Consider the following 27,617-nt stretch of genomic DNA (forward strand, 5'->3'; position numbering starts at 1 on the left):
AAAAAAACCTATTGCAGAATTTTGAATCAATTTATCAATAGTATGACTTGCCATCAGTCTCAACCCTACACTCAACCTTTTCCAACACCCTCTACTTTATTTTCCATTGTAACAAATTGACCCTTGATTCATCCATAAAAATGATTAAGCATCCAAAATCTACCGTATACACATGCAGACTCTCTTAGAATCAGTTGATGGAAACAAATTGGCCTTACTGAAAATTAATTACAACTCTGAGCTAGGATTTGTATTTACTTAAGCATGGCCATTTTTATTTTGTATTTGAGAAAAGAGAATCCATGCATGCTTCTTGATCTTCACTCGACTTCAAATTCATTTAGGAAAAGGTAGCCTGCAAGACATAGAAAGATGAACTAAGGCAAAGAGTTTCTCTATAGTAGCAGTATGCATTTCATGCCATGCAGTCAATGATGATGGTTAAGTTGCTACAGAAACAGACAAATTACTCGATGATGAGTTGCAAGTGACAGCACCCTGTGGTTGCAACCATTAATTTCACCACCAAATTTATCTTTTAGTACCAGATAAACCCATTAGAACAGTAAATTAGAATATGGTGCATATTGTAAAACTAAATCCAGAGAAATAATTAAACCTAAAGACAAATTTATCTGTTTGGTCAAGTTCCTCTATTGAAACTAAAACTATATGCTATAAGACCCCTAAATATTGAGGTTTGATGTAAATATCATTTGATTGAATCCTAAATATTATTTCATACTTCATCTAGAAAACTCAAATTTTTAAGGATTTTACAAACTTACCCCAACTTGAGAGATATGTTTGAACTGTCATTGTCTTGAGGATCAGAGGAGCTGCAAATATTGGTGATTGACTCAGATGACTGACCTTGTTCAAGTACATGTGTTTGAGTGCTAAGTAGATCCTCTATCTGTAAAAGAGACATTTTTTATAACTGAGATAGAAAATGAGGAGGAAGAATTTTTTCTATATTAAAAAAAAAAAAGAAAAAAAAGAAAAAAAGACCTATTACCTGTTTTAATCGTTGGTTTTCTTCCATCAGTTGGGCTCCCTGCATTAAAAGAATAAGATGAACAGAGAGCTATTACTAAGACTTCTTAGACTTAAATACAAAATATAATTTAATTAATATGGTATATTTACCTAACTTCTTATATAAGAAATCGATGCGTTATGAATTGGTATAGGTTAGGTGATAGGATAAACAATATAACATTCAGTTCTGAATTTATGTTGAGAATGGTTTCAACTAAAGGTTCAATGGTGGTTGTTACTTGTTACTTGTTAGCCATGTGAACTCCACCTTTCTCTACCCATTGAGCTAGCCAGTGCACACAAAGACCACTATTTTTATGAACTTGTACCAACTTGCATTAGCATTATGACAAAGTTTTACAGCCGACATTTGCTAAAGATATGGATTTAGGGTTTAAGCTTATTACATTATAGTAATCCTAATTGTACACAGTACTAACTATATTACTGCAATCATAGGGTTAACACAGAGTTAGTACACTATTATATACAAAATTCAATAATAAATATGTAGTTGTTTAAAACTTTCTACTGTCCACGTAGGCCTCTTAAGACAAAACCGCCTTAATTCCCTGTGTTCTTTCAACTCCTCTTTGTTTCTTCTTTCCACCTAATATTTCAATATTTAACCATGATATCAATATGGAGCGGATCATCACTAAAGTACGAAACTGTTATACATTGAAACCATATGAACTTTAGCTCACGGGCACTGATATGTTCCGGAAATGTCTTGCAAACATTTTAATAATTGTATGAAATGTCTTGCAAAGATTTAAAAGTTTGGAACATGACCTTTTGCTGAAGGGTAGTGATCTCTTCCAGAAATCCCTCACCCTGCAAGACAAAAGTTTTTTTATATTAAGAGAAAGTACATAAATTTCAACACTCCATTATAATGCCGGCAAACAGAGATAAAAAAGAGAGACAAGCCTTTGTTTCTATGACCCGGCTCAGGCCTACTTCAAGCTTTTTCTCTAGTTTCTGTAATTCTTCTATATCCATTCCAGGGAGCTCTTCTCCCCTAATCTTCCTGTGTTAGGTATGAACATTTCTCAACATTAATTTATTGTCGTATGTATATGTCTTTACAGTAACAAGATGATAGTGATGTAGCTATAATACCTCAGTTCATGTGTCTTCTCCTCAATTTCCTTGCTCAACATGGCGTAGGAGGTACCGTTCTCAAGCTAATATAAACAACATGCCGTTCATGAAGATTTTTGAAATGTGAAGTGTTACCGAGCACTTTTAATATACCAATGGTTCTAAAATGTGTAAGCATTTCCTGTCTTAAAATAAGAAATTTTTGGGGCTGCCGTAAATGTCAGAGCCATCATTCTGGGAGTGCAACAAGTAGTCTTCAAAGTTGTTAAAACGCAAATTTCATAGTTTTCATGAAAATTTCATGAGAAAGTGGATAAAGAAATAATCCAAATTCATGTTTCCTTCTGACAATGATAAAATTACCTGCATTAAGTTATGGCCAAGACCTATGCCACTTTTTGGACAAATTCCTCCATTTAGGCATTCATTTAGTAACTTTTGCTATTTATGGTAAGTGGGGGGGGGGGGGGGGGCCCTTTTTTTAATAACTTTCAATTTAGAATTCAAAATAAGATCCCATTTGTTTTGGGATGTCTCCTAAGGTTTGTAGGATTTGATTTTGTAAATTTTCTAATTTTGATCTTTTGGGTGATTTTTCATATTTCTAGCCTCATTTTTTGCTTAACACGAATTAGGGTGTTTTATGGTCTACTAGCCTCCCTATGATTTCTTTTCCTATTTATATGCATGGTAGCCTCCAAGGAAATTCAGAATTTCATTAATATAAATTTCAAAATGGTTTTTCTCCATTCCTTTTGGTGAACTTCAAACTTCTCCTTGTGAATTAAAGGAACCTCTTATGGATTCAAGAGTTATTATCTCAAAGTAGACGTAATCTACTTCTTATGACTTTCCACCTCATTTAGTTACCAACTAAAAAACTTTAAAACGTCATACCTGTAGCTCAAGAGACAGTTGGTCCATTTTGCCAAGATTATCTGGATGTAGATTATGCCTTTCAATTACCTGCTGCATACTTCATACAACATAATGATAGCACATTCAATTCTTTTATCTCCCTCTCATTTTAATAAAATGAAAGTGCAGATGAACTTATAAACTACTAGTATGTATTTCTAACTCATACCTAAGGAAATAAAACTTGAGCTGGTGACTAAAGAATTAATTATTATCTCATGTTGGCATATTTGCCATTGTTTGCAGGCCAATTGTGTTTTCCCAATCAAAATGTGAAGCATGAGTGGTATTTATATTGATTGACACAAACTATGTGCAAACTTCTAATTTGATCAAACTAAAAAGGTGAACATCTATATGAACTCCTAAATTATTTATATTGATTGACACAAGGGGTACATTATGATGCAAGGAGCATTAAAATTATCTAAGATTTATTTTTGAATGTAATTTTTTTTTTTAACTTTAAATTTTAAATTGAGCTTCATTTTAGGTGATTTGGATAGGCATTTTTCTATAATGGTGTTATCCCTAGACCCTATTAAAGTAGTACTACTGTAATTGTGAAAGGCCATACAATTTGAATTAGAATAATTTGATGATTTAAGAATGATGACTTTCTCTTTGCTTGGTAGTGATGCCAAATACACTTAGGCAGTGTTGCCTAGGGCTTGCAAGCAAATTTTTGGAGGTGGAGCCTAAAGTTTGTCTGGTTATTCTTTTATTCTTCTTTTATCCTTGTTTTACTATTTTATTCTACATCAACTTGGTATCAGAACATCTGATCCCCTCCACCCAATTCAAATCAGTACAAAAGGAAAAGGAAAAAGAAAAAGAAATAGAAAAAAAGAAAAAACTCCACCCATTAGCCCAATTTTCAAAAGAAGAAGAAGTGAGATTAGCCCTTTAAACCTAGAAAAGATCAAGTTCTTTAGCAGCAACAAGTAAAGTTTCAGTCTTTGTATTTTGTGGCTAAAAATGACTTCCTTTGATAAAGACTTTGAGGCACAGCTTTAGGAGGATGTGAAAATCCTCCTTAACTCCTATTCCTCCATTGATAACCACCTCACTCTTATTGATATAGACAAAAATTTGTTAGCAAATGTGGATCAAGCACCATCCAAATCAATGCAAGATGCACTTTTACCCTCAATGAAGGCATTGGTCACAAATGAACTTTTCAGTTGCATCTTGCATTACTGAGATTACGAGGATAACAACACTAGATGCCCCATATGATGATGAGCAAATGAAGGAAAAATTTCAGCTGATTGTAGCAACATTTGAAAATTTGTCTATTTGTCTCATGTGCCCAATTGTTACCATACGAAGGACGTTTCAATTCTTGACACTATTGCAAAGGTCTGGTCATGCTTGGTGATGCTGGACCTTGAGTGTGATGCATTGATTGTTGAGATGTTTCAAATTTTCTTTAAAATAATTAGGTCCATCTATTCACTTGTATATTTGGCCATTTTAACAATTATGTCTTTGGACATATATAAAGAAATTTCCTTGATTCTTCTTAGTCCACTTTTAGCTAGTGTAAGAAAGGAAATTCAAAAAGTTTTACCTATTTTGTAAAAATTGGGGGAGCCAGTAATCACTAAGATTAATGCCTAACAAGACAAAATAATGACATCCACTCAAAAACTACCCAACAAGCTTGAGGGTAAAGCTTTACACATGAGAGATAGTAACGTTGAGGCACCAAAAATTTGTTTTACATAGGAGATGCACGTGCCAACAACTATCCAGTTAGTACATCCTCAACCATGTGTAGCAAACCAAATTCAAGTTGTTGGTGAGTCAATACTTGATGAGGCGAAAGTTTAGCAAGAGAAGAAAAATTTTGAGGATGCGCATGATGTGTAGTGGAATTTATTGAATATGCTAGAATCAGTCCTCTATGGTGCATGAAGGTAAACAACTTGACGAAGTGGAGAAAGTGGATACTATGGTGATTCAAGATAAGATTGTGTTGATTTTAAACATTGATTTTCTAATTTCGGAAGAGAATTATGATGTGATGGAATGCAAAGCTTTGTTATTCTACGTGCTCCCAGATGTGGTTCCTATATTGTGGCAAGCATTTTGTGCTAGAGTTCTAATCCTTCTCTTCTTCAGAACTCAAGGTCGAGTTTTCTTCAAACATGAAAGTATGATAGAGGGAGCATTAAAACCATCGAAGATTTTATTTTTGAATGTGAAAATAATTTTGTTTTCGACTTTAAATTTTGAATTTGGTTTTAAGAGATTTGATTAGGCATTTTTCATATTGATGTAATACCTAAACCTTATTAAACTAGTACTTTTATAGTCGTGAAAGGTAGTGCAATTTGAATAAGAATAATTTAATAATTTGAGAATGATGGGTTTCTCTTTGTTTGGTGGTGAATGGTGATGTCTAGGGCTTGCAGGCAAATTCAAGGTGGTGAAGCCTAGTATTTGTCTTGTTTATTCTCTTATTCTTACTTGTTCTACATCATATTAATTTCTTACTTATTTTGTAAATTTCTAATTTTTTCAAGCATCAAATAAAATTACTTAGACTTTTGGATTTGGTTCAAGCTATTGCATTAAAATGTTACATAATTACTGCTTGTAGGATAAATATCATAGAGTAAATACTGTTTTAGTTTTGGAAATTTTAAAGCTTGAAAAGATACACTAAAATTCACAAGATTCGTGATATTAGTTTTCCATGACAGTTCATTATGAAACCCAACAAAATCCTAGACATCTAGGTACGCACTTTTTGTTATTTAAATTGATGTTGCTGAAAATTTTATCATTAACTACATTGAAATTCCTTTTGAAAATGCTTTATTTGGTTAATTGCCATTCTTAACAACCACAATCAAAGAAAAGTAGATAAGTCCCACTAAGGCACAATAAAAAGCACAATTATGATGGAAAAGACCATGTTATTATCATGATCCTGATTAATGTGACTATAAGATCAATACTGAAACTAACATAGTACTTTCCAAATTTGAAAGAAATCTAGTTAATTGACTAAGCTATGCTACTTATTTTCACTGTGGTTTAAATAGTAATGGTGCTAAATAATGATGTGACGTGAGGTTCCCATGGATGTGCATGCAAGGTTAACATGTGATTCCCATAGATGGTGTACGAGAGGCCCATGGATGACATGTTGATGAAGTGATAAGCCCATTAGGCAAGGGTGAGCGAGCAGGACTTGTTCATGGCCCACAGAGAGGTATTGAAACCCACAAAGAGGCAGCAACTCACACACGAGGGGGAGATTGTTGGATTACACGTGTGACTGAAATCCCACATTGAATAAAGATTAGAAGGATAAGTAGTTAATATAACATAATTGAGCACATACCCTTTGAGCTTAGACCTTTTGGATTAGAGTGTATCTTTATATGTTATATTAATTACTCAAGGAAACTCCCCAATATGTTTATCTTCCCAACAGTGCTGCCTCATTTCAAAGAATTTGGTTATGTACTCTCCTTATAAATACATGCTTCATCCGTATCCTAGAACTTTCTTTTTGAAGTCTCAAATTGCAATCTTTGAGGGTGGGTTTGACATGGTTAGCTTATGAAGGGTTTAACCTTGGAGAAGAGAGACATTTAACAACACTATCCAACCAAGGAGGAAAAGGTTATTCCTAACTAGCTCACAATAACATGAAAAATATAAAAGGAGACACAGAAAAATGGCATCATTTTAATGGGGATTAAACCAAGCTTCAGGCATGGACATGTGAAATTGAAAAGAAGGTGACTTCTCTCTTTCCCCAGAGCAATTACCAAAATACTGGGTTGTACATGCCATTTCCAATTCCTAAGGCACTCTGGGAAGATGTCTCTATGAATATTGTTGTGGGTTTTCCAAAGATGAAAAGGATTATAGCAAGAGTATAGATGCTTATAATGTGACTGATTTTTACCTTTGAGAGACTGTAAAACATCATTGTATTTTAAAGACTATGTCATTAAATCAAGAAACTTAAGTTCAAAATCCATTTTGGGCACAACCTTTAGTTGATGTTCGCAACTAACCTTCAACATAGTTCAACTTGTCATCCTCAAATTGATCAAGCATAGGTTGCGAATCATAGTTTAAGTGATTTTCTGAGAGTTATCCTTCCAACTCAAATTGAATTGCTTACAATCGGTTTGCTAGCCAAACTACAAATTATAGTCCATTTAAAGTTGTGTATAGTCAAAATCCTATTACCCTTCGAAACAAAAATCCTATAAATGCTATTGACATGAAATTACTGCTTACTACTAATCATTGTAGTGGAGATAATGAGGAAAGAGTTTTTTTTTTTTTTAGGGGAATAATGAGGAAAGAGTTAAGTATATAAAATTGCTACTCATAATTTTAATGAAGACATTGAGGACAGAATAAAATATATAAGGAAGCTGGATGAAAATGTTCAAGACTGATTTCTCAAACAAATTCAAAAGTACCAAAAAAGTAAGCCAACAAACGTAGAAAATAAACAACTTGTAAGGAAGGTGATTTGGTGTGGATTCATCTTTAGGAGAATGCTTTCTAGTCGGATATCTTGCTAACTTTTTCCTAGAGATGATAGTCCTTTCAAGATACTTCAATGTTTTAACAAAAATATATACAAACCATATAAAGTCTAGTGAATAGGTCTTGTTAGCTGTTTTTAAAATATTTGGTTAAACCTTTACTATGTATATTTTGTCTTGAAATGTAGGTTATTTCTTATGCATGGAGAGTTGTTCCAAGTAAATACTGTTTAAGTCCTAGATCATGAATGAAATTAAAAGAGAGTATTATTTTGAATTGAAAATTGGCCTTTGGCTTTTCTTATATCTCTTTGCAGCAAACCTTCTAACTAAGAAAATTTTTGTAGACAACTTATCCGACAATACCCAACAACACAGGATAAACAAAGTCCTTCCTGCTCATTGTTTACCAAAAAAATTGCATCATTGATAAAATTTCTCTCTTTTTTTTTTTTTTGATAAGTAAGAGAGAAGTATATTCACGAAGCTACCTTATGCAAACAACAAAAGGCAGAACAAAGAATACAGAGAAGGAAACAAACATGAAAAAACAACAAAACAAACAACAAACAACAAAAAACTAAGTACAAAGAAGGGAATTAAGGAACATAGGGAGAGAATCATTAGAGGTGAGTCCCCAGGCCCTAAACCAATCAAAAAGGGAGCCACTAAAAAAAGCGAGCAGCTGGTCATCGGATTTGTATCATTGATAAAATTTCTCTATATGAACAATCAATACCCAAAACTATTTTTCAGTAAACAATCAAATAAATATCCAAATTTTTCATAAGATTCAATGAATGAAGAGGAACCTTTAAGATTGTGAACCAAATCTTCTAATTTTGTTTTACATATAATTTTTTTAAAGTTAATTCTATTTCCCCAAAATTTAGTGAACAATTCTAACAAATTATTTTTTGTTTTTTATTTTTTATTTTTTATTTTTTATTTTTATTTGAGAACCTAACAAACTAAATTTTCTTACTCCCTAATGTTTTACATTACATGACAGGTAATGCACACATTAGAACGTGATGGAGCGCCCTTATACGATATATTATGCCAATTTACAAAATAATGGAGCACCCCTGTGTGATTTCATATAAGATGACTTGAAACTTATGTGGTAAATTAAATTTAATTTGATTTCAAGCAAAAAATAATAATTTTATTTTATCATTAAACCCTAAAAGACTCTTAAAAATAATAATTAAAGCCAAAAAAAAAAAATTAAAAAAAAAAATAGAGATACTTTCATTAGGACATCCTTTCAAGTATGATGTTTAGGCATATCTAATGCGATTAATATAGGCTCCTAAAATTGTGGGTAATTTTTTTTCTTTTATTTTTCTTTTTTTTTTTAGAGGAAAATTTGTGGGTTGCCTATATACCAGTAACCCAACTTTTAGTGAGTTTGGATTTCGGTATATTTTTTAGCTAATAAATGCAAATCTTCCTTTATCATCTTTTAAAAAAAATATGATTTTTCTTTTATCTTTTTTTTTTTTCCAAATATGGAATTTAATAATTTAGATAATTATTAATAGGAATTTGTTATGATCATGTTTGTATATGAAACTATTTATTCTATCAATTAAAGAAAATATAATCCTTCTCAAAAAAAATTAAAGAAAATATAATGTGGCAAGATTCTAATGAAGGATTTTAATGTAGAATAGAATTTAAAATAAATTAAAAATATAAATTACAATAATGACGTTCAAATTGTAAGGACTCAAAAACTTATGTGATAAAATTTTATGAGGTCAACCAAAAGTTAAACTCCTCTAAAATGCACCTGAAAATATATATGATATTTTTTCTCTATTTTATTTTCTATTTATAATGTAAATATGAAATATGAAAATTATGATAGTTATTAACTAGCATTTATTATGATTTTGTTTGTGTATAGAACTATATTCTAGCATTAGATATTTATTGTGATTATATTTGTATAGGAACTAAATATTCTATTATTTAAAGAGAATGGCCAAGTTTGGCTACAATCTTAGTTGCATCCTTTTGCTTCAACTTCCTCCAAGACACTGACATGTGTTATTGTTTACACATGACTCACATAATCACACTTAACCCAACCAATACTTGTCATGTGCATTGCACACATGCATGTTAGTTTCTTAGAAGAAGTTTAGCTTAAGGCTGCAACTAAATTTGTAGCCAAACTTTGTTCTAAAGAAAATATGATTACAAAAAATAATTTAAATTTAATTAAAAAAAATATAAAAATGATAACATATAAAATTGTAAGGCCTCAAAAACTTATGGCATTACAAAGTCAACCAAAAGTCAAATTTCGGTTATATATATATAATAGATTATAGAAAAATTTATTAGAAAAAGTTTTTTTTTTAATAAATATAAAATTTGACAATTATGGTAATTATTAATGAGCATGGCCAGTGGCCAAATTGGTCATCTAGCTAACTATGTCCAAAGAAAAGGGTAGATGTGTATGTGACTTCTGGACGAAGATAATGGCAAAGAGTTTGTTGATGATGTCATTGAACCAATATTTAATGATAATGCGGTTATGCAAAGTAAAGATTTAATTGAAGAAGGTGATTGCTAACTGATCCATCGAATACTCGTAATTCCTAAAAATGACTCAAACAAGGGTTGACTTGGTTACAGCATCTTCAAGTGCACATGCAAGTCCCATGTTAAGGAATATTCCATTAACATTGATGGAAAAGTTTTTGAGAACATCGTTTCACAAGAAATAGTGGACAAGATTAAGCTGAAGATTGAACCCCATGTAAAGCCTTAGAGAATAGTATGGTTTAAGCAAGGTAAAGAGGTAAAGGTAATTAGATGATGTCGCGGAAGCCACAAGAAAATAAACACGTTACTTTCTGAATTAAAAATAAAAAAAAATAAAAAAAATAAGTAAATAAAAAACTAAACAAGTTAGCTTCTGAATGAGAATCTTGAATCGACGAGAGGTCCCTTGAATCCACAAGGTAATAAGGTCCTGGAATCCATCAGAGAGAAATAGACAAAGTCTGTATTTTTATAAATTTGAAAATTGAATTACTTGAAGGCTACAATATATTTAAATAGTAAAAGAAACCCTAGGGTTGCTAAGAAAATGCCCAAAATCCCTAATCCGCGCTAATCACGTAATTAGGTGGCAAAATAGTAATTTTTGCCTAAAATATCAAAATTTAGATAATTGTGGAAATTAAAACACTCTCTAAGAGATGTCTCAAAAAAGACAAGACCTTATTCTGACTTTTAAACTAAAAGTTATTAAGAAAAAACAAATATTACTATAAATAGCAAAAACACTATTTCCAGGGCCTTAATGAACGAATTTTCCTAAATTTAGGCGACGCTCATGGTTGAGTCTGGATCAGAATATAGTTTCCCTTCAACCTGTCAAATTTCATGTAATTTCAACACTGTTTCCTCGATGGCCTCTACTAGCACTCCCCCCTTTGATCTTGTGTTGTGACTTCCGGTGCCCTTACTGCTCCAGGAATGCATATACTGTCTGTTCTACATCACTAGAAGATATCTTGTTTCTTTTGAAATGCAAAATAATTGTAAATATGAGGTGTGATATTGTTGTCAAGGATGTTAGTCATTTCCTCCTTTGGTGTAGCCTTGGCAATATGATAGGCATGCTATCCATGATGGCCATAGAAATACATATACCTTTAAAATTAGAAAGTTTGAATGTGTCCTTTTGCCAACTAAGAATGAAAGAGCTCCTAAATCTTTCAAAGAGCAGGACAGTAATTTTCTTATTTTTTCCAATTGTAATATAAGATAAAAGTACTGGGGTGGTGTACATGTTGGTGGCTAAGGAAAAAAAAGAAGCTTGTTAGTGTACTGTATAACCTACCTAACAAAGTGCACTTTGAATCAATCTAAAAGAGCATGAAGAATTGAATAGGCAAGTGATGACTCCTTGTGTAGTACCAACCTTACTCATGCCAAAGAAGGATGGCACTTGATAGATCTGCGTTAATAGCCGCACCATGAACCAAATTATTATTAAAATATCTGGTCATATTCCAAGAATTGATGACTAAAAACACATTGAAGAGTAAGAGAATGCCTAAAAAACTTTAGACCGAAGCTATTGATTATGCAATCTATTTGTCCAATCGTTTCCCACCTTCTTGTGTTTGGGAGCATAGCATATCCACACATACTAGATCAAGAGAGGTCCAAGCTAGATAACGAGAGCAAAAATTATGTCTTCATTCACTATGATCCAAGCTCTAAAGGCTATAAGCTTAAAACTTTGAACATTGGAAAATTAATTGTCAATCGAAATGTGGAATTCAAAGAAGAAGGTACGTGAGATTGGAGCACCCAAGAAGAAGAAAAATATGATTTCTTTCCATTGTTTGAAGAGGAAGAGTATTTGAATAAAGTTCAAGAAGAGCTTGACACTCCACCTCCATCACCAAAATCTCTCATTTATGAAAGTCCATCCTTGTAGTCATCACTAAAAGGAAGTGACCAAGAAGAATGAGAAGTCTACAGGATCTCTATGATTCAACGGAGAATATAGATGATCTAATGCTCTTTTATCTGTTTGCTAATTGTGAACCTACAAGAATTAAAGAAGTTGTGCAAGATAAGAAATGGATGAAGAGATCAAGGTAATAAAGAAGAATGATAAACGGAGGTACCTTGATTGTTTGTTTGTATATAAATGATTTGATTTTTATAAGAAACAATCCAAGTAAGTTTGAGGACTTCAAGAAAGCAATGATTATGGAGTTCAAAATGACAGATATTTGGCTTATGAAGCAAATGGAAGTTGTGATATTCATTTCCCAAGAAGGATATGTTGAGGAGATGTTAGGAACTTGTTGGTTCCTAAAGGGGATGAGTGGGAAGCTTTTGAAAATGGATGTGAATTGTAGGTGAATTGACTTAAAGGCATAGAGAAATATTAAGAGGTAAAGGAAATGCAATAAGGAAGAGTTAAGTGCTTACAATTCACATCCATTTTCATACATGGCTTTATCCTTTTGATTACTAATTAAGCATGTGTTCTCACCGATTGTGTGATTATAGTATTACGTGTGCCAGTAGCTCTAACTAACTCTATCCTAATCCCAACATGTGTAACTAACTAACTCTATCCAATTTTAAGACTAACTTTTAACTAAATGGATGGAACTTTAAGAAGTATTAGGATATTACAACAGATATGAAATTCCTAACACTCCCCTCCCTTTCAAAATAGCCCATAAGGTGTTGTTATTGTTGGCATCATCATCAAAGGAAATCTTCTAATGGACCAATATCTTAGTGACATCTTGATCACCATATTCATACACTTCTCTTTGACTAGTGGTCTTATGTACTTTCAAAATCCACTTAAATTCTTGAGCCCCAATGGTTCTTTGATCTTCAAGGTCTTATTGTTTCTTTAGACCTTGGAATGTTCTTGGATCCTTGAGCCCTCATTTGATTCTTGAAGCATTGGAATTGTTGTCTCTTGCATCTTTGATTATTGAATCACTGACACTTGGATTTCTAATTCTTGATTCATGAATGCTTGAGTGGCAACCTTTATTGGTGCATTAAGAATTGGTTCTGTGTCCATTGACATGAAATTCACAGGCTTTTGCATCTTGGATTCTTAGGTGATAATCTCCTTTAATGCATCAAGGATTGGTGTTTAAAACCTATATTGTAGCGCATATGAAATCCACCCAATTTGTGCATGATTCTGATGCCTGCACATCTTGAAAATATTCCCACACCTCTCCTTACATGTAATAAGAAGCAATAAAAAACATGAGATGTGGTGGCGTGTTTTCTAGAGCAAAGAATTCATAGAGGTTGAGAATCCGCAAAAAAGGATCTCCACCTTTGAATGTAAACTCAATGAAAGCTTGATGAGTTGCAACAGATTTGGTCATTTCAAGATCAATAGCTCTGATACCATTTGTTAGGATTTCAATGGTTCCTAAGGGAGATGGGTGGGAAGTGTATGGAAATGAATACGAAATGCAGGTGAGTTTACTTAATTCGAGATAGTCTCTCTCCATAAAGAAATAATAAGAGAGAAAGAAAATGCACCAAGCAAGAAATTGGTTTGTTTTTTTAAAATGTTACAGATTAAGTTAACATACAACTATTTATAAAATCCAAGCTCTTATCTTGTTGGCCACACATGGCTTAATCCTAAGCTTATTAAGAGCTCTAACTAACTCTATTCTAATCCCAGCATGTGTAACTAACTAACTAACTCAATCCTATCTTAGGACTAAGTACTAATTGAAGGGGTGGAACTATAAGAAGTATTACGATATTAGAACAAATATGAGATTCCTAACATGAGATCCTAAAGAAATTTTAGATGTCAAATTACAAACTAGTTAGTACTCTTGTGGAATGTGGAGTGAAGTTGTCAAAGCATGATAATAGAGAGAGGGTAAATCAAACATTCTTCAAGAGTTTGGTTGGAAGTTTGAGGTAGCTAATATGCATAAGACCAAACATTCTCTTTGGCGTTGGACTTCTTAGTCGCAACAAAGAAGTACCAACTATGACTCATTTGAAGACAACCAAGAGAATTCTTCGTTACATAAAAGGTACACTAGATTTTGGACTATTGTATTCACCCTCTAAAGTGTTTAAACTTGTTGGCTACAGCAATAGTGATTATGCTGGGGACACCGATGATAGAAAGAGTGATAGTGGGTTTGTATTCTATATGAGTGATATTGCATTTGCATGGACATCCAAGAAGCAACCAATTGTGAGTTGCAAATGTTGCAAGCAAAAGTTACGAAGATATTTGTGGACGATAACTTAACACTAGCTCTTGTAAAGAACCTAGTCTTTCATGATCAAAGGAAGCACATGGATACCTAGTATCATTTTATTTAAGGATGTTTTGCTAGAAACAAAATTTCACTTGAGTTTGTGAAGTCACATGATTAGGGTGTAGATATCTTCACCAAGCCACTAAACTATGACACCTTCTACAAGATGCGAGCCTAATTTGTGGTGATCAAAAATTAAGTTTAAGAGGAGGTGTTGAAAGTTAAAATCAATTTATGTTATGAAAATCTATTTTATTTATGAAAATGAGTTAGTTGAAGATACATAAAGTAACGTGGCAAGTTTATGTAATGAATGTATCGAGATTTCTTTTGGAGTTATATAATAAACACAAGGAAAGTTATGGTTGGAGATGTATATATACCTCATGCATCCATCAATTTTTTAAAAGTGTGAAACAAGTACAATTATTTAAGAGTTTTCTTACTCCCCCCCCCCCCCTGCCCCCCGCGCACGCGCGGTTGCTCTCACTGTGAATCACTTTCTTTGAGTAGTGCATGAGTGTTTGAGAGTGCAGATGGGGAAAGAGCCACCAATGTTTTTGCAACAACCCTAACTAGTTTATTGAGAATCCATAACCGATCCTTAAATTTTGAGAATAAGGCTTAGTTATTTTTTAGGATCCATAACCGATTCTAAACTTTAGAGTAAGGCTTAGTTATTTTTGTTGTTGTCGTAGTTCTTGTAATGCTTATATATTTCACGTAGAGTAAAGTAATTTGTTTCATTTTTCTCAATCAAGACTACTTGACAATTGCAATTTGTATATTGCACACTTTTTGAACTTTCATCATACACTTGCAATGTAAGCCTAATGGTGTTATTTGCTAGTGGAAGAACACTACAACTAAGTAGATTTAACATGTACATATGTGATATTACTATAGAAGATAGGAAGAGAATTTATTTAACGAGATCAGAGCTCACTTTTGTGTTGGAATCTTTAGCATTAGATTTTACGTATACATAACCGAAAGTGTTTCAATTGATATATATTACTCAAACAAAAAATTATAATCTCTAACGTTGCTCCTAAGCTAGTCATATTATTTCATTGAGATTTGTATGATATTTTATGAAGAAATTCTTACAGTAATGCTGTGAATAGATTAGTCAGGATAACAAAAGTGGATTTAATCAGGTAGAAGTGCAAAAGTACAAAGACCATCAGGCATTAAATGAAGAGTTTTGTTTCGTTTTGTTTTTTTTTTTTTTTTTTTTGAGAAAACAAACACTAAAGGCAGAGTTGAAGTGGCTAATTGAAGTTTTACAATAAGCAAGTGCAACTCTAAAACTCAGGCTAAATAAAAAATTAGATTATAAGCTAATTAATAGGCAATAATTAGCAATATTCAAAGACAAAATAACCCGCTTATAGAACTGCAAAACAAGAAGCAGCTACATATATACGTTAAACCCTTCAGGGTAAGAATTGAAAGCTGTTATTATTTGGTTTACCAAAAAAAAAACTGTTTAGTTTTATTTCCTCCTTTTTTTTTTTTCCTTTCCCTTTTCTTTAGACAGAAACCATAAGATTTTGCAGTACTTTATCTTTTCTTGATTAGCTGCTACATAGTACTATTTTTGAAATCACTTATTCGGTTCGTTCAGTATTTTTCTTAAAAGGATCTTTATTTTGAGCAGTTGGGTCTCTCACCTTACAAATCATAAAATCATAGTGAATGCACGAACAAAGCGATCAAGGAATGGACAATGACATAGTTTTCTATAGATGGAAAAAAGGGTTTTTCTCTCTAGTAAAAAAAATGAGAAAATAAAAAGGGTTTTTCTATAAGTAGAAAGAAGTGTGAGAAAGAGATTGAAACCTTGAGCTGGCGAATTCGAAGAGCTTTCCTGTAGCAGAAAAGACCATGAGACCAATTTCAGCATCGCAGAGAATAGAGAGCTCAAAAGCTTTCTTAAAAAGTCCTCTCCTCCTCTTTGAGAATGTCACCTGCCTTGCCGTCGTGTTGTCAATCTTCTTAATCTGAATTTTCCTCCTCGTCATTTTCCCAGATATTAGGTTATCAGACCCTTTACTTCAAACCAAATTATATACGTTATGAATTGGTATAGGTCAGGTGATAGGATAAACAATATAACAATCAGTTCTGAATTTACGTTGACAATGGTTTCAACTAAATACTGAACGGTGCTTGGTACTTGTTGTTAGCCATGTGAACTTTTCCTTTCTCTATACCCATTGAGCTAGCCAATGCACACAAAAACCACTATTTATATGAACTTGCACCAACTTGCATTAACATTATGACAAAGTTTTACAGCTGACATTTGCTAAAGATATGGATTTAGGGTTTAAGCTTATTACATTATAGTAGTCTTAATTTCACACAGTACTAACTATATTACTGCAATCCTAGGGTTAACACAGAGTTAGTCTACTACACATTCCCTTAAATAAGTGCACTATTATACACAAAATTCAATAATGAATATATAGTTGTTTAAAATTTTCTACTGTTCACGATGGCCTCTTAAGACAAAACCACCTTAATTCCTTGTGTTCTTTCAACTTCTCTTAGTTTCTTCTTTCTACCTAATATTTCAATATTTTACCATGATATCATTATGGAGCAGATCATCACTAAAGTACGAAACTGTTATACATTGAAACCATATGAACTTTAGCTCATGGGCACTGATCTGTTCTGGAAATGTCTTGCAAACATTTTAATAATTGTATGAAATGTCCTGCAAAGATTTAAAGTTTGAAACATGACCTTTTGCTGAAGGGCAGTGATCTCTTCCAGAAATCTTTCACCCTGCGAGACAAAAGTTTCTTATATTAGGATAAAGTACATAAATTTCAACACTCCATTATAATGCCGGCAAACAAAGATAAAAAAGAGAGACAAGCCTTTGTTTCTATAACACGGCTCAGGGCTACTTCAAGCTCTTTCTCTAGTTTCTGTAATTCTTCTATATCCATTCCAGGGAGCTCTTCTCCCCTGACCTTGCTGTGTTAGGTGTGAACATTTCTCAACATTAATTTATCGTCGTATGTATATGTCTTTACAGTAACAAGATGATAGTGATGTAGCTATAATACCTCAGTTCATGTGTCTTCTCCTCAATTTCCTTGCTCAACATGGCATAGGAGGTACCGTTCTCAAGCTAATATAAACAACATGCCGTTCATGAAGATTTTTGAAATGTTTAGTGTTACCGAGCACTTTTAACATAACAATGGTTCTAAAATATGTAAGCATTTCCTGCCTTAAATAAGAAATTTTTGGGACTGCCGTAAATGTCAGAGTCATCATTCTGGGAGTGCAACAAGTAGTCTTCAAAGTTTTTAAAAAGGAAAATACCTAGCTTTTCTTATGATGGTAGGATTTTCAATAAAACTCAAATTTCAAAGTTTCATGAAAATTTCACGAGAAAGTGGATAAAGAAATAATCCAAAGTCATGTTTCCTTCTGACAATGATAAAATTACCTGCATTAGGTTATAGCCATGACCTATGCCACTTTTTGGACAAATTCCTCTATTTAGGCATTCATTTAGTAATTTTTGCTATTTATGGTAATTTTTTTTCCTTTTTTTTATAACTTTCAATTTAGAATTCAGAATAACATCCATTTGTTTTGGGATGTCTCCTAAGGTTTGTAGGATTTGATTTTGTAAATTTTCTAATTTTGATCTTTTTAGTGATTTTTCATATTTCTAGCCTCATTTTTTGCTTAACACAAATTAGGGTGTTTTATGGTCTACTAGCCTCCCTATGATTTCTTTTCCTATTTATATGCATAGTAGCCTCCAAGGAAATTTAGAATTTCATTAATATAAATTTCAAAATGTTTTTTCTCCATTCCTTTTGGTGGAATTCAAACTTCTCCTTGTGAATTAAAGGAACCTCTTATGGATTCAAGAGTTATTATCTCAAAGTAGACGTAATCTGTTTCTTATGACTTTTCACCTCATTTATTTACCAACTAAAAAACTTTAAAACGTCATACCTGTAGCTCAAGAGACAGTTGGTCCATTTTGCCAAGATTATTTGGATGTAGATTATGCCTTTCAATTACCTGCTGCATACTTCATACAACATAATGATAGCACATTCAATTCTTTTATCTCTCTCTCATTTTAATAAAAGGAAAGTGCGGATGAACTTGTAAACTACTAGTATGTATTTCTGACTCATATCTAAGGAAATAAAACTTGAGCTAGTGACTGAAGAATTAATTATTATCTCATGTTGACTCTCAAAAAAAAATTTATTATCTCATGTTGGCATATCTGCCATTGTTTGCAAGCCAATTGTGTTTTCCCCATTAAAATGTGAAGCACAAGTGATATTTATATTGATCGACACAAACTATGTGCAAACTTCTAATTTGGTCAAACTATAAAAGGTGAACATCTATATGAACTCCTAAATTGTTTATATTGATTGACACAAGGGATACAGTATGATGCAAGGAGCATTAAAATTATCTAAGATTTATTTTTCAATGTAATTTTTTTTTTTACTTTAAATTTTAAATTGAGCTTTATTGTTGAGGGTTTTAGGTGATTTGACTAGGCATTTTTCTATATTGGTGTAATCCCTAGACCCTATTAAACTAGTACTTTTGTAATTGTGAAAGGAAATACAATTTGAATTAGAATAATATGATGATTTGAGAATGATGACTTTCTCTTTGTTTGGTAGTGATGCCAAATACACTTTGGTGGTGATGCCTAGGGCTTGCAAGCAAATTTTAGGAGGTGGAGCCTAAAGTTTGTCCTGTTTATCCATTTATTCTTCTTTTATCCTTGTTTTCCTATTTTATTCTACATCAACTTGGTATCGGAGCATCTGATCTCCTCCACCCAATTCAAATCAGTACAAAAAGAAAAAAGAAAACAGAAAAAATCTCCACCCATTAGCCCAATTTTCGAAAGAAGAAGAAGTGAGATTAGCCCATTAAACCTAGAAACGATCAAGTTCTTTAGCATCAAGAAGTAAAGTTTCAGTCTTTGTATTTTGTGGCCAAAAATGACTTCCTTTGATAGAGACTTTGAGGCGCATCTTAAGGAGGATGTGAAAATCCTCCTTAACTCCTATTCCTCCATTGATAACCACCTCACTCTTATTGATATAGACAAAAATTTGTTAGCAAATGTGGATCAAGCACCATCCAAATCAATGCAAGATGCACTTTTACCCTCAATGAAGAGATTGGTCACTAATGAACTTTTCAGTTGCATCTTGCATTACTGAGATTACAAGGATAACAACACTGGATGCCCCATATGATGATGAGCAAATGAAGGAAAAATTTCAGCTGATTGTAGCAACATTTGAAAATTTGTCTATTTGTCTCACGTGCCCATTTGTTACCATACAAAGGAGGTTTCAATTCTTGACACTGTTGCAAAGGTCTGGTCATGCTTGGTGATGCTAGACCTTGAGTGTGATGCATTGATTGTTGAGATGTTTCAAATTTTCTTTAAAATAATTAGGTCCATCTATTCACTTGTTGTATTTTCGGCCATTTTAACAATTATGTCTTTGGACATATATAAAGAAATTTCCTCGATTCTTCTCAGTCCACTTTTAGCTAGTGTATGAAAGGAAATTCAAAAAGTTTCACCTATTTGTAAAAATTGGGGGAGCAAGTAATCACTAAGATTAATGCCTAACAAGACAAAATAATGACATCCACTCAACAACTACCCAACAAGCTTGAGGTTAAAGCTTTACACATGAGAGATAGTAATGTTAAGGCACCAAAAATTTGTTTTGCAAAGGAGATGCATGTGCCAACAACTATCTAGTTAGTACATCCTCAACCACGTGTAGTAGACCAAATTCAAGTTGTCGGTGAGTCAATACTTGATGAGGCGAAAGTTCAGCAAGAGAAGAAAAATTTTGAGGGTGCACAGGATGTGTAGTGGACTTTACTGAATATGCTATAATTAGTCCTCTATGGTGCATGGAGATAAACAACTTGTTGAAGTGGAGAAAGTGGATACCATGGTGATTCAAGATAAGATTGTGTTGATTTTAAACATTGATTTTCTCATTTCGGAAGAAAATTATGATGTGATGGAATGCAAAGCTTTGTTATTCTACGTGCTCCTAGATATGGTTCCTATATTGTGGCAAGCATTGCGTGCTAGAGTTCTAATCCTTCTCTTCTTCAAAACTTGAGGTCAAAATTTCTTCAAGCACGAAAGTATGATAGAGGGAGCATTAAAACCATCTAAGATTTTATTTTTGAATGTGAAAATAATTTTGCTTTTTACTTTAAATTTTGAATTTGGTTTTAAGGGATTTGATTAGGCATTTTCCATAATGGGGTAATACCTAAATCCTATTAAACTAGTACTTTTACAGTCGTGAAAGGTAGTGCAATTTGAATAAGAATAATTTGATAATTTGAGAATGATAGCTTTCTCTTTGTTTGGTGGTGAATGGTGATGTCTAGGGCTTGCAGACATATTCAAGGTGGTAAAGCCTAGTATTTGTCTTGTTTATTCTCTTATTCTTAGTTTCCTACTGTGTTCTACATCATATTAATTTCTTACTTATTTTGTAAATTTCTAATTTTTTTCAGGCATCAAATAAAATTACTTAGACTTTTGGGTTTGGTTCAAGCTATTGAATTAAAATGTTACATAATTACTGCTTGCAGAATAAATTTCATAGAGCAAATACTATTTTAGTTTTTGAAATTTTAAAGATTGAAAAGATACTCTAAAATTCAATGTAAGACTTCACAAGACTCGTGATATTAGTTTTCCATGACAGTTCATCATGAAACCCAACAAAATCCTAGACATCTAGGTACGCTCTTCTTGTTATTTAAATTAATGTTGCTGAAAATTTTATCATTACCGACATTGAAATTCCTTTTGAAAATGCTTTATCTGGTTAATTGCAATTCTTAACAACCGCAATCAAAGACAAGTTGATAAGTCCCACTAATGCACTGTAAAGAGCACAATTACGATGGAAAAGACCATGTTATTATCATGATACTGATTAATGTGACTATAAGATCAATTATGAAACTAACATAGTACTTTTCAAATGTGAAAGAAATCTAGTTAATTGACTAAATTATGCTACTTATTTTCACTATGGTTTAATTAGTAATGGTGCTAAATAATGGTGTGACATGAGGTTCCATGGACATGGACAAGCGGGGTTCCCATGGATGTGCGTGCAAGATTGACATGTGGTTCTCATGGATGGTGTACGAGAGGCCCATGGATGATGCGTTGATGAAGTGATAAGCCCATTAGGCAAGGGATAGTGAGTAGGACTTGTTCGTGGCACACAGAGAGGTCTTGAAGCCCACAGAGAGGCAACGACTCACACACGAGGGGGAGATTGTTGCGTCACTTATGTGAGTGAAGTCCCACATTGAATAAAGATTAGAAAGATGAGTAGTTAATATAATATAATTGAGCACATACCCTTTGGGTTTAGGCCTTTTGAGTCAAAATGTGTCTCTATATGTTATATTAATTACTCAAAGAATCTCCCCAGTTTGTTTATCTTCCCAACAGTGCAGCCTCATTTCAAAAAATTTGGTTATGTACTCTCCTTATAAATACATGCTTCATCCATATCCTAGAACTTTCTTTTTGAAGTCTCAAATTGCAATCTTTGAGGGCGGGTTTGGCATGGTTAGCTTATGAAGGGTTTAACCTTGGAGGAGAGAGACATTTAACAACACTATCCAACCAAGAAGGAAAAGCTTATTCCTAAAATGCTCGTAATAACATGAAAAATATAAAAGGTGACACAGAAAAATGGCATCATTTTAATAGGGATTAAACAAAGCTTCAGGCATGGACATTTGAAATTGAAAAGAGTTGGAACTCATTGAAAAGAAGGTGACTTCTCTCTTTCCCAAGAGGAATTACCAAAATACTGGGTTGTACATGCCATTTCCAATTCCTAAGGCACTCTGGGAAGATGTCTCTATGAATATTATTGTGGGTTTTCCAAAGAAGAAAAGGATTATAGCAAGAGTCTAGATGCTTATCATGTGACTGATATCTACCTTTGAGAGACTGTAAAACATCATTGTATTTTAAAGACTATGTCATTAAATCAAGAAACTTAAGTTCAAAATCCATTTTGGGCACAACCTTTAGTTGATGTTCACAACTAACCTTCAACATAGTTCAACTTGTCATCCTCAAATTGATCAAGCATAGGTTGCTAATCAAAGTTTAAGTGATTTTCTAAGAGTTATCCTTCCAGCTCAAGTTGAATTGCTTACAATCGGTTTGCTAGCCAAACTACAAATTATAGTCCATTTAAAGTTGTGTATAGTCAAAATCCTATTACCCTTCAAAACAAAAATCCTATTAATGCTATTGACATGAAATTACTGCTTACTACTAATCATTGTAGTGGAGATAATGAGGAAAGAGTTAAGTATATAAAATTGCTACTCATAATTTTAGCGAAGACATTGAGGACAGAGTAAAATATAGAAGGAAGTTTGATGAAAATGTTCAAGACTAATTTCTCAAACAAATTCAAAAGTACCAAAAAAGTAAGCCAACAAATATAGAAAACCAGCAACTTGTAAGGAAGGTGATTTGGTGTGGATTCATCTTTAGCAGAATGCTTTCTAGTTGGATATCTTGCTAACTTTTGCCTAGAGTTGATAGTCCTTTCAAGGCACTTCAATGTTTTAACAAAAATATATACAAACCATATAAAGTCTAGTGAATAGGTCTTGTTAGCTGTTTTTAAAATATTTGGTTAAACCTTTACTTTGTATATTTTATCTTGGAATGTAAGTCATTTCTTATGCATGGAGAGTTGTTCCAAGTAAATCATGTTTATGTCCTAGATCATGCATGAAATTAAAAGAGAGTATTATTTTGTATTGAAAATTGGCCTTTGGCTTTTCTTATATCTCTTTGCAGCAAACATTCTAACTAAGAAATTTTTTGTCGACAACTTATCCGAAAATATCTAACAACACAGGATAAACAAAGTCCTTCCTGCTCATTGTTTACCAAAAAAATTACATCATTGATAAAGTTTCTCTATATGAACAATCAATACCCAAGACTATTTTTCAGTAAACAATCAAATAAATATCCAAATTTTTCATAAGATTCAATGAATGAAGGGGAAACTTTAAGATTGTGAACCAAATCTTCTAATTTTGTTTTACATATAATTTTTTTATATTCTCTCTTCCTTTTTTTTCTTCCCTAAAATCAAAATCTATTGATCTTTTCTCACATTTCTTGCTATTTTCTAAAAGTATTATTTTTCCTTCGTTATGGGTATTAAGCAATGGAAATTCTAAAATGCTGTTTAAAGTTAATTCTATTTCCCCAAATTTGAGTGAACAATACTAACAAATTATTTTTTGTTTTTTAATTTTTATTTTTATTTGGGAACCTAACAAACTAAATTTTCTTACTCCCTAATGTTGTACGTTACATGACAGGTAATGCACACATTAGAACGTGATGGAGCGCCCTTATATGATATATCATGCCAATTTACAAAATAATGGAGCACCCCTGTATGATTTCATATAAGATGACTTGAACCTTATGTGGCTAAGAAAATTTAATTTGATTTCAAGCAAAAACTAATAATTTTATTTTATCATTAAACCCTAAAAGACTCTTAAAAATAATAACTAAAGCCAAAATAAAATTAAACGAAATTAAAAAAAAAAATAGAGATACAAATTTTCTTACTTCAAGAAAGCAATGATTAAGGAGTTCGAAATGACAGATATTTGGCTTATGAAGCAAATGAAAGTTGTGATATTCATTTCCCAAGAAGGATATGCTGAGGAGATGTTAGGAACTTGTTGGTTCCTAAAGGGGATGGGTGGGAAGTGTTTGAAAATTGATGTGAATTGACTTAAAGGCATAAAGAAATATTAAGAGCGAAAGGAAATGCAATAAGGAAGAGTTAAGTGCTTACAATTCACATCCATTTTCATCCATGGCTTTATCATAACCCATGGCTTTATCCTTTTGATTACTAATTAAGCATGTGTTCTCACTGACTCTGTGATTTTAGTGTTACATGTGCCAATAGCTCTAACTAACTCTATCCTTATCCCAACATGTGTAACTAACTAACTAACTCTATCCAATTTTGGGACTAACTTTTAATTGAATGGATGGAACTTTAAGTAGTATTAGGATATTACAACAAATATGAGATTCCTACCACTGCCCTCCCTTTCAAAATAGCCCACAAGGTGTTGTTATTGTTGTCATCATCATCAAATGAAAACTTCCAATGGACCAATATCTTAGTGACATCTTGATCACCATATTCATACACTTCTCTTTGACTAGTGGTCTCATGTACTTTCAAAATCCACTTAAATTCTTGAGCCCTTAATGGATCTTCGATCTTCAAGGTCTTATTGTTTCTTTAGACCTTGGAATGTTCTTGGATCCTTGAGCCTTCATTTGATTCTTGAACCATTGGAATTGTTGGCTCTTGCATCTTTGATTATTGAATCACTGACACTTGGATTTTTGATTCTTGAATCGTGAATTCTTGAATGGCAGCCTTTATTGGTGTATTAAGAATTGGTTTTGAGTCCACCGACATGATATTCACGGGCTTTTGCATCTTGGATTCTTGGGTGATAATCTCCTTTGATGCATCAAGGATTGGTGTTCAAAACCTGTCTTGTAGTGCATATGAAATCCACCCAATTTGTGCATAATTCCAATGCCTACACATCTTGAAAATATTCCCACACCTCTCCTTACATGTAATAAGAGGCAATAAAAAACATGAGATGTGGTGGCGTGTTTTCTAGAGCAAAGAATTCATAGAGGTTGAGAAGCTGCCAAAAAGGATCTCCACTTTTGAATGTAAACTCAATGAAAGCTTGATGAGTTGCAATAGATTTGGTCATTTCAAGATCACTAGCTCTAATATCGTTTGTTAGGACCTCGATGGTTCCTAAGGGAGATGGGTGGGAAGTGTATGGAAATGGATACGAAATGCAGGTGAGTTTACTTAATTTGAGGTAGTCTCTCTCCATAAAGAAATATCAAGAGAGAAAGAAAATGTATTAAGCAAGAAATTTGTTTGTTTTTTAAAATGTTACAGATTAAGGTAACATGCAACTATTTATAAAATCCAACCTCTTATCTTGTTGGCCACACATGGCTTAATCCTATTGGCTTATTAAGAGCTCTAACTAACTCTATTCTAATCCCACCATGTATAACTAACTAACTAACTCAATCCTATCTTGGGACTAAGTACTAATTGAAGGGATGGAACCATAAGAAGTATTAGGATATTAGAATAAATATGAGATTCCTAACATGAGATCCTAAAGAAATTTTAGATGTCAAATTACAAACTAGTTTGTACTCTTGTGGAATGTGGAGTGAAGTTGTCAAAGCATGATAATAGAGAGAGGGTAAATCAAACATTCTTCAAGAGTTTGGTTGGAAGTCTAAGATAGCTAATATGCACAAGGCCAAACATTCTCTTTGGCGCTGGACTTCTTAGTTGTAACATAGAAGTATCAACTATGACTCATTTGAAGACAACCAAGAGAATTCTTCGTTATATGAAAGGTCCACTAGATTTTGGACTATTGTATTCACCCTCTAAAGTGTTTAAACTTGTTGGCTACAGCAATAGTGATTAGGTTGGGGACATCGATCATAGAAAGAGTGATAGTGGGTTTGTATTCTATATGGGTGATATTGCATTTGGATGGACTTCCAAGAAGCAACCAATTGTGACTGTATGTTGCTACTACCTCTAGTGTTTGTCGTGCAATTTGGCTTAGAAATTTGTTGAAGGAGTTGCAAATGTTGCAAGCAAAAGTTACAAAGATATTTGTGGACGATAAGCTAACACTGGCTCTTCTAAAGAACCTAGTCTTTCATGACCAAAGAAAGCACTTGGATACTTCACGAATCATTTTCATATCATTTTATTTGAGGATGATTTGCTAGAAACAAAATATCACTTGAGTTTGTGAAGTCACATGATTAGGGTGCAGATATCTTCACCAAGCCACTAAATTATGACACCTTCTACAAGATGCGAGCCTAATTTGTGGTGATCAAAAATTAAGTTTAAGAGGAGGCATTGAAAGTTAAACTTAATTTATGTTATGAAAATCTATTTTATTTATGAAAAAGATTTGAAGATACATAAAATAACGAGGCAAGTTTACATAATGAATGCATCGAGAATTTTTTTGGAGTTATATAATAAACACAAGGAAAGTTATGGTTGGACACAAAAGGCAGAGTTGAAGCGGCTAATTGAACTTTTACAATAAGCAAGTGCAACTCTAAAACTCAGGGTAAATAAAACATTAGATTATAAGCTAATTAATAGGCAATAATTAGCAATATTCAAAGACAAAATAACCCGCTTATAGAACTGCAAAACAAGAAGCAGCTACATATATACGTTAAACCCTTCAGGGTAAGAATTGAAAGCTGTTATTATTTGGTTTACCAAAAAAAAAACTGTTTAGTTTTATTTCCTCCTTTTTTTTTTTTCCTTTCCCTTTTCTTTAGACAGAAACCATAAGATTTTGCAGTACTTTATCTTTTCTTGATTAGCTGCTACATAGTACTATTTTTGAAATCACTTATTCGGTTCGTTCAGTATTTTTCTTAAAAGGATCTTTATTTTGAGCAGTTGGGTCTCTCACCTTAGAAATCATAAAATCATAGTGAATGCACGAACAAAGCGATCAAGGAATGGACAATGACATAGTTTTCTATAGATGGAAAAAAGGGTTTTTGTCTCTAGTAAAAAAAATGAGAAAATAAAAAGGGTTTTTCTATAAGTAGAAAGAAGTGTGAGAAAGAGATTGAAACCTTGAGCTGGCGAATTCGAAGAGCTTTCCTGTAGCAGAAAAGACCATGAGACCAATTTCAGCATCGCAGAGAATAGAGAGCTCAAAAGCTTTCTTAAAAAGTCCTCTCCTCCTCTTTGAGAATGTCACCTGCCTTGCCGTCGTGTTGTCAATCTTCTTAATCTGAATTTTCCTCCTCGTCATTTTCCCAGATATTAGGTTATCAGACCCTTTACTTCAAACCAAATTATTAGCCCAACCTTTTATTCCAGAAATAGAAACTATTTGCATACAAAGCTGAGAGAGAGAGAGAAGAAAGGAGATAGGTAGAGAATAGTACAAAAATTAAATACACAATAAATAA

At 32.9% G+C, this 27,617-nt stretch overlaps 1 protein-coding gene across 2 annotated transcripts; it reads right to left on the reverse strand.

The window, feature by feature from the left end:
* LOC112028181 (MADS-box protein SVP) lies at nucleotides 1-27,617 on the reverse strand. Of its 2 annotated transcripts, none has more exons than XM_065772452.1 (8): nucleotides 27,276-27,617; nucleotides 18,419-18,497; nucleotides 17,509-17,573; nucleotides 17,317-17,416; nucleotides 17,180-17,221; nucleotides 1,019-1,057; nucleotides 789-916; nucleotides 1-355 (listed from the first exon to the last, which is right to left on the reverse strand). In XM_065772452.1, exons 1-8 carry the CDS (start codon nucleotides 27,455-27,457, stop codon nucleotides 337-339), a joined length of 654 nt encoding a protein of 217 aa, XP_065628524.1. In that variant the 5' UTR covers nucleotides 27,458-27,617; the 3' UTR covers nucleotides 1-336. The 2 variants fall into 2 exon arrangements, with proteins under 2 accessions (XP_065628524.1, XP_023916617.1); XM_024060849.2 differs by lacking the exons at nucleotides 17,180-17,221; nucleotides 17,317-17,416; nucleotides 17,509-17,573; nucleotides 18,419-18,497; nucleotides 27,276-27,617 and adding exons at nucleotides 1,837-1,878; nucleotides 1,975-2,074; nucleotides 2,167-2,231; nucleotides 3,046-3,124; nucleotides 16,265-16,489.

Source organism: Quercus suber, unplaced genomic scaffold, assembly GCF_002906115.3.
Source record: "Quercus suber isolate HL8 unplaced genomic scaffold, Cork oak 2.0 scaffold_59, whole genome shotgun sequence".
Taxonomy (NCBI): domain Eukaryota; kingdom Viridiplantae; phylum Streptophyta; class Magnoliopsida; order Fagales; family Fagaceae; genus Quercus; species Quercus suber.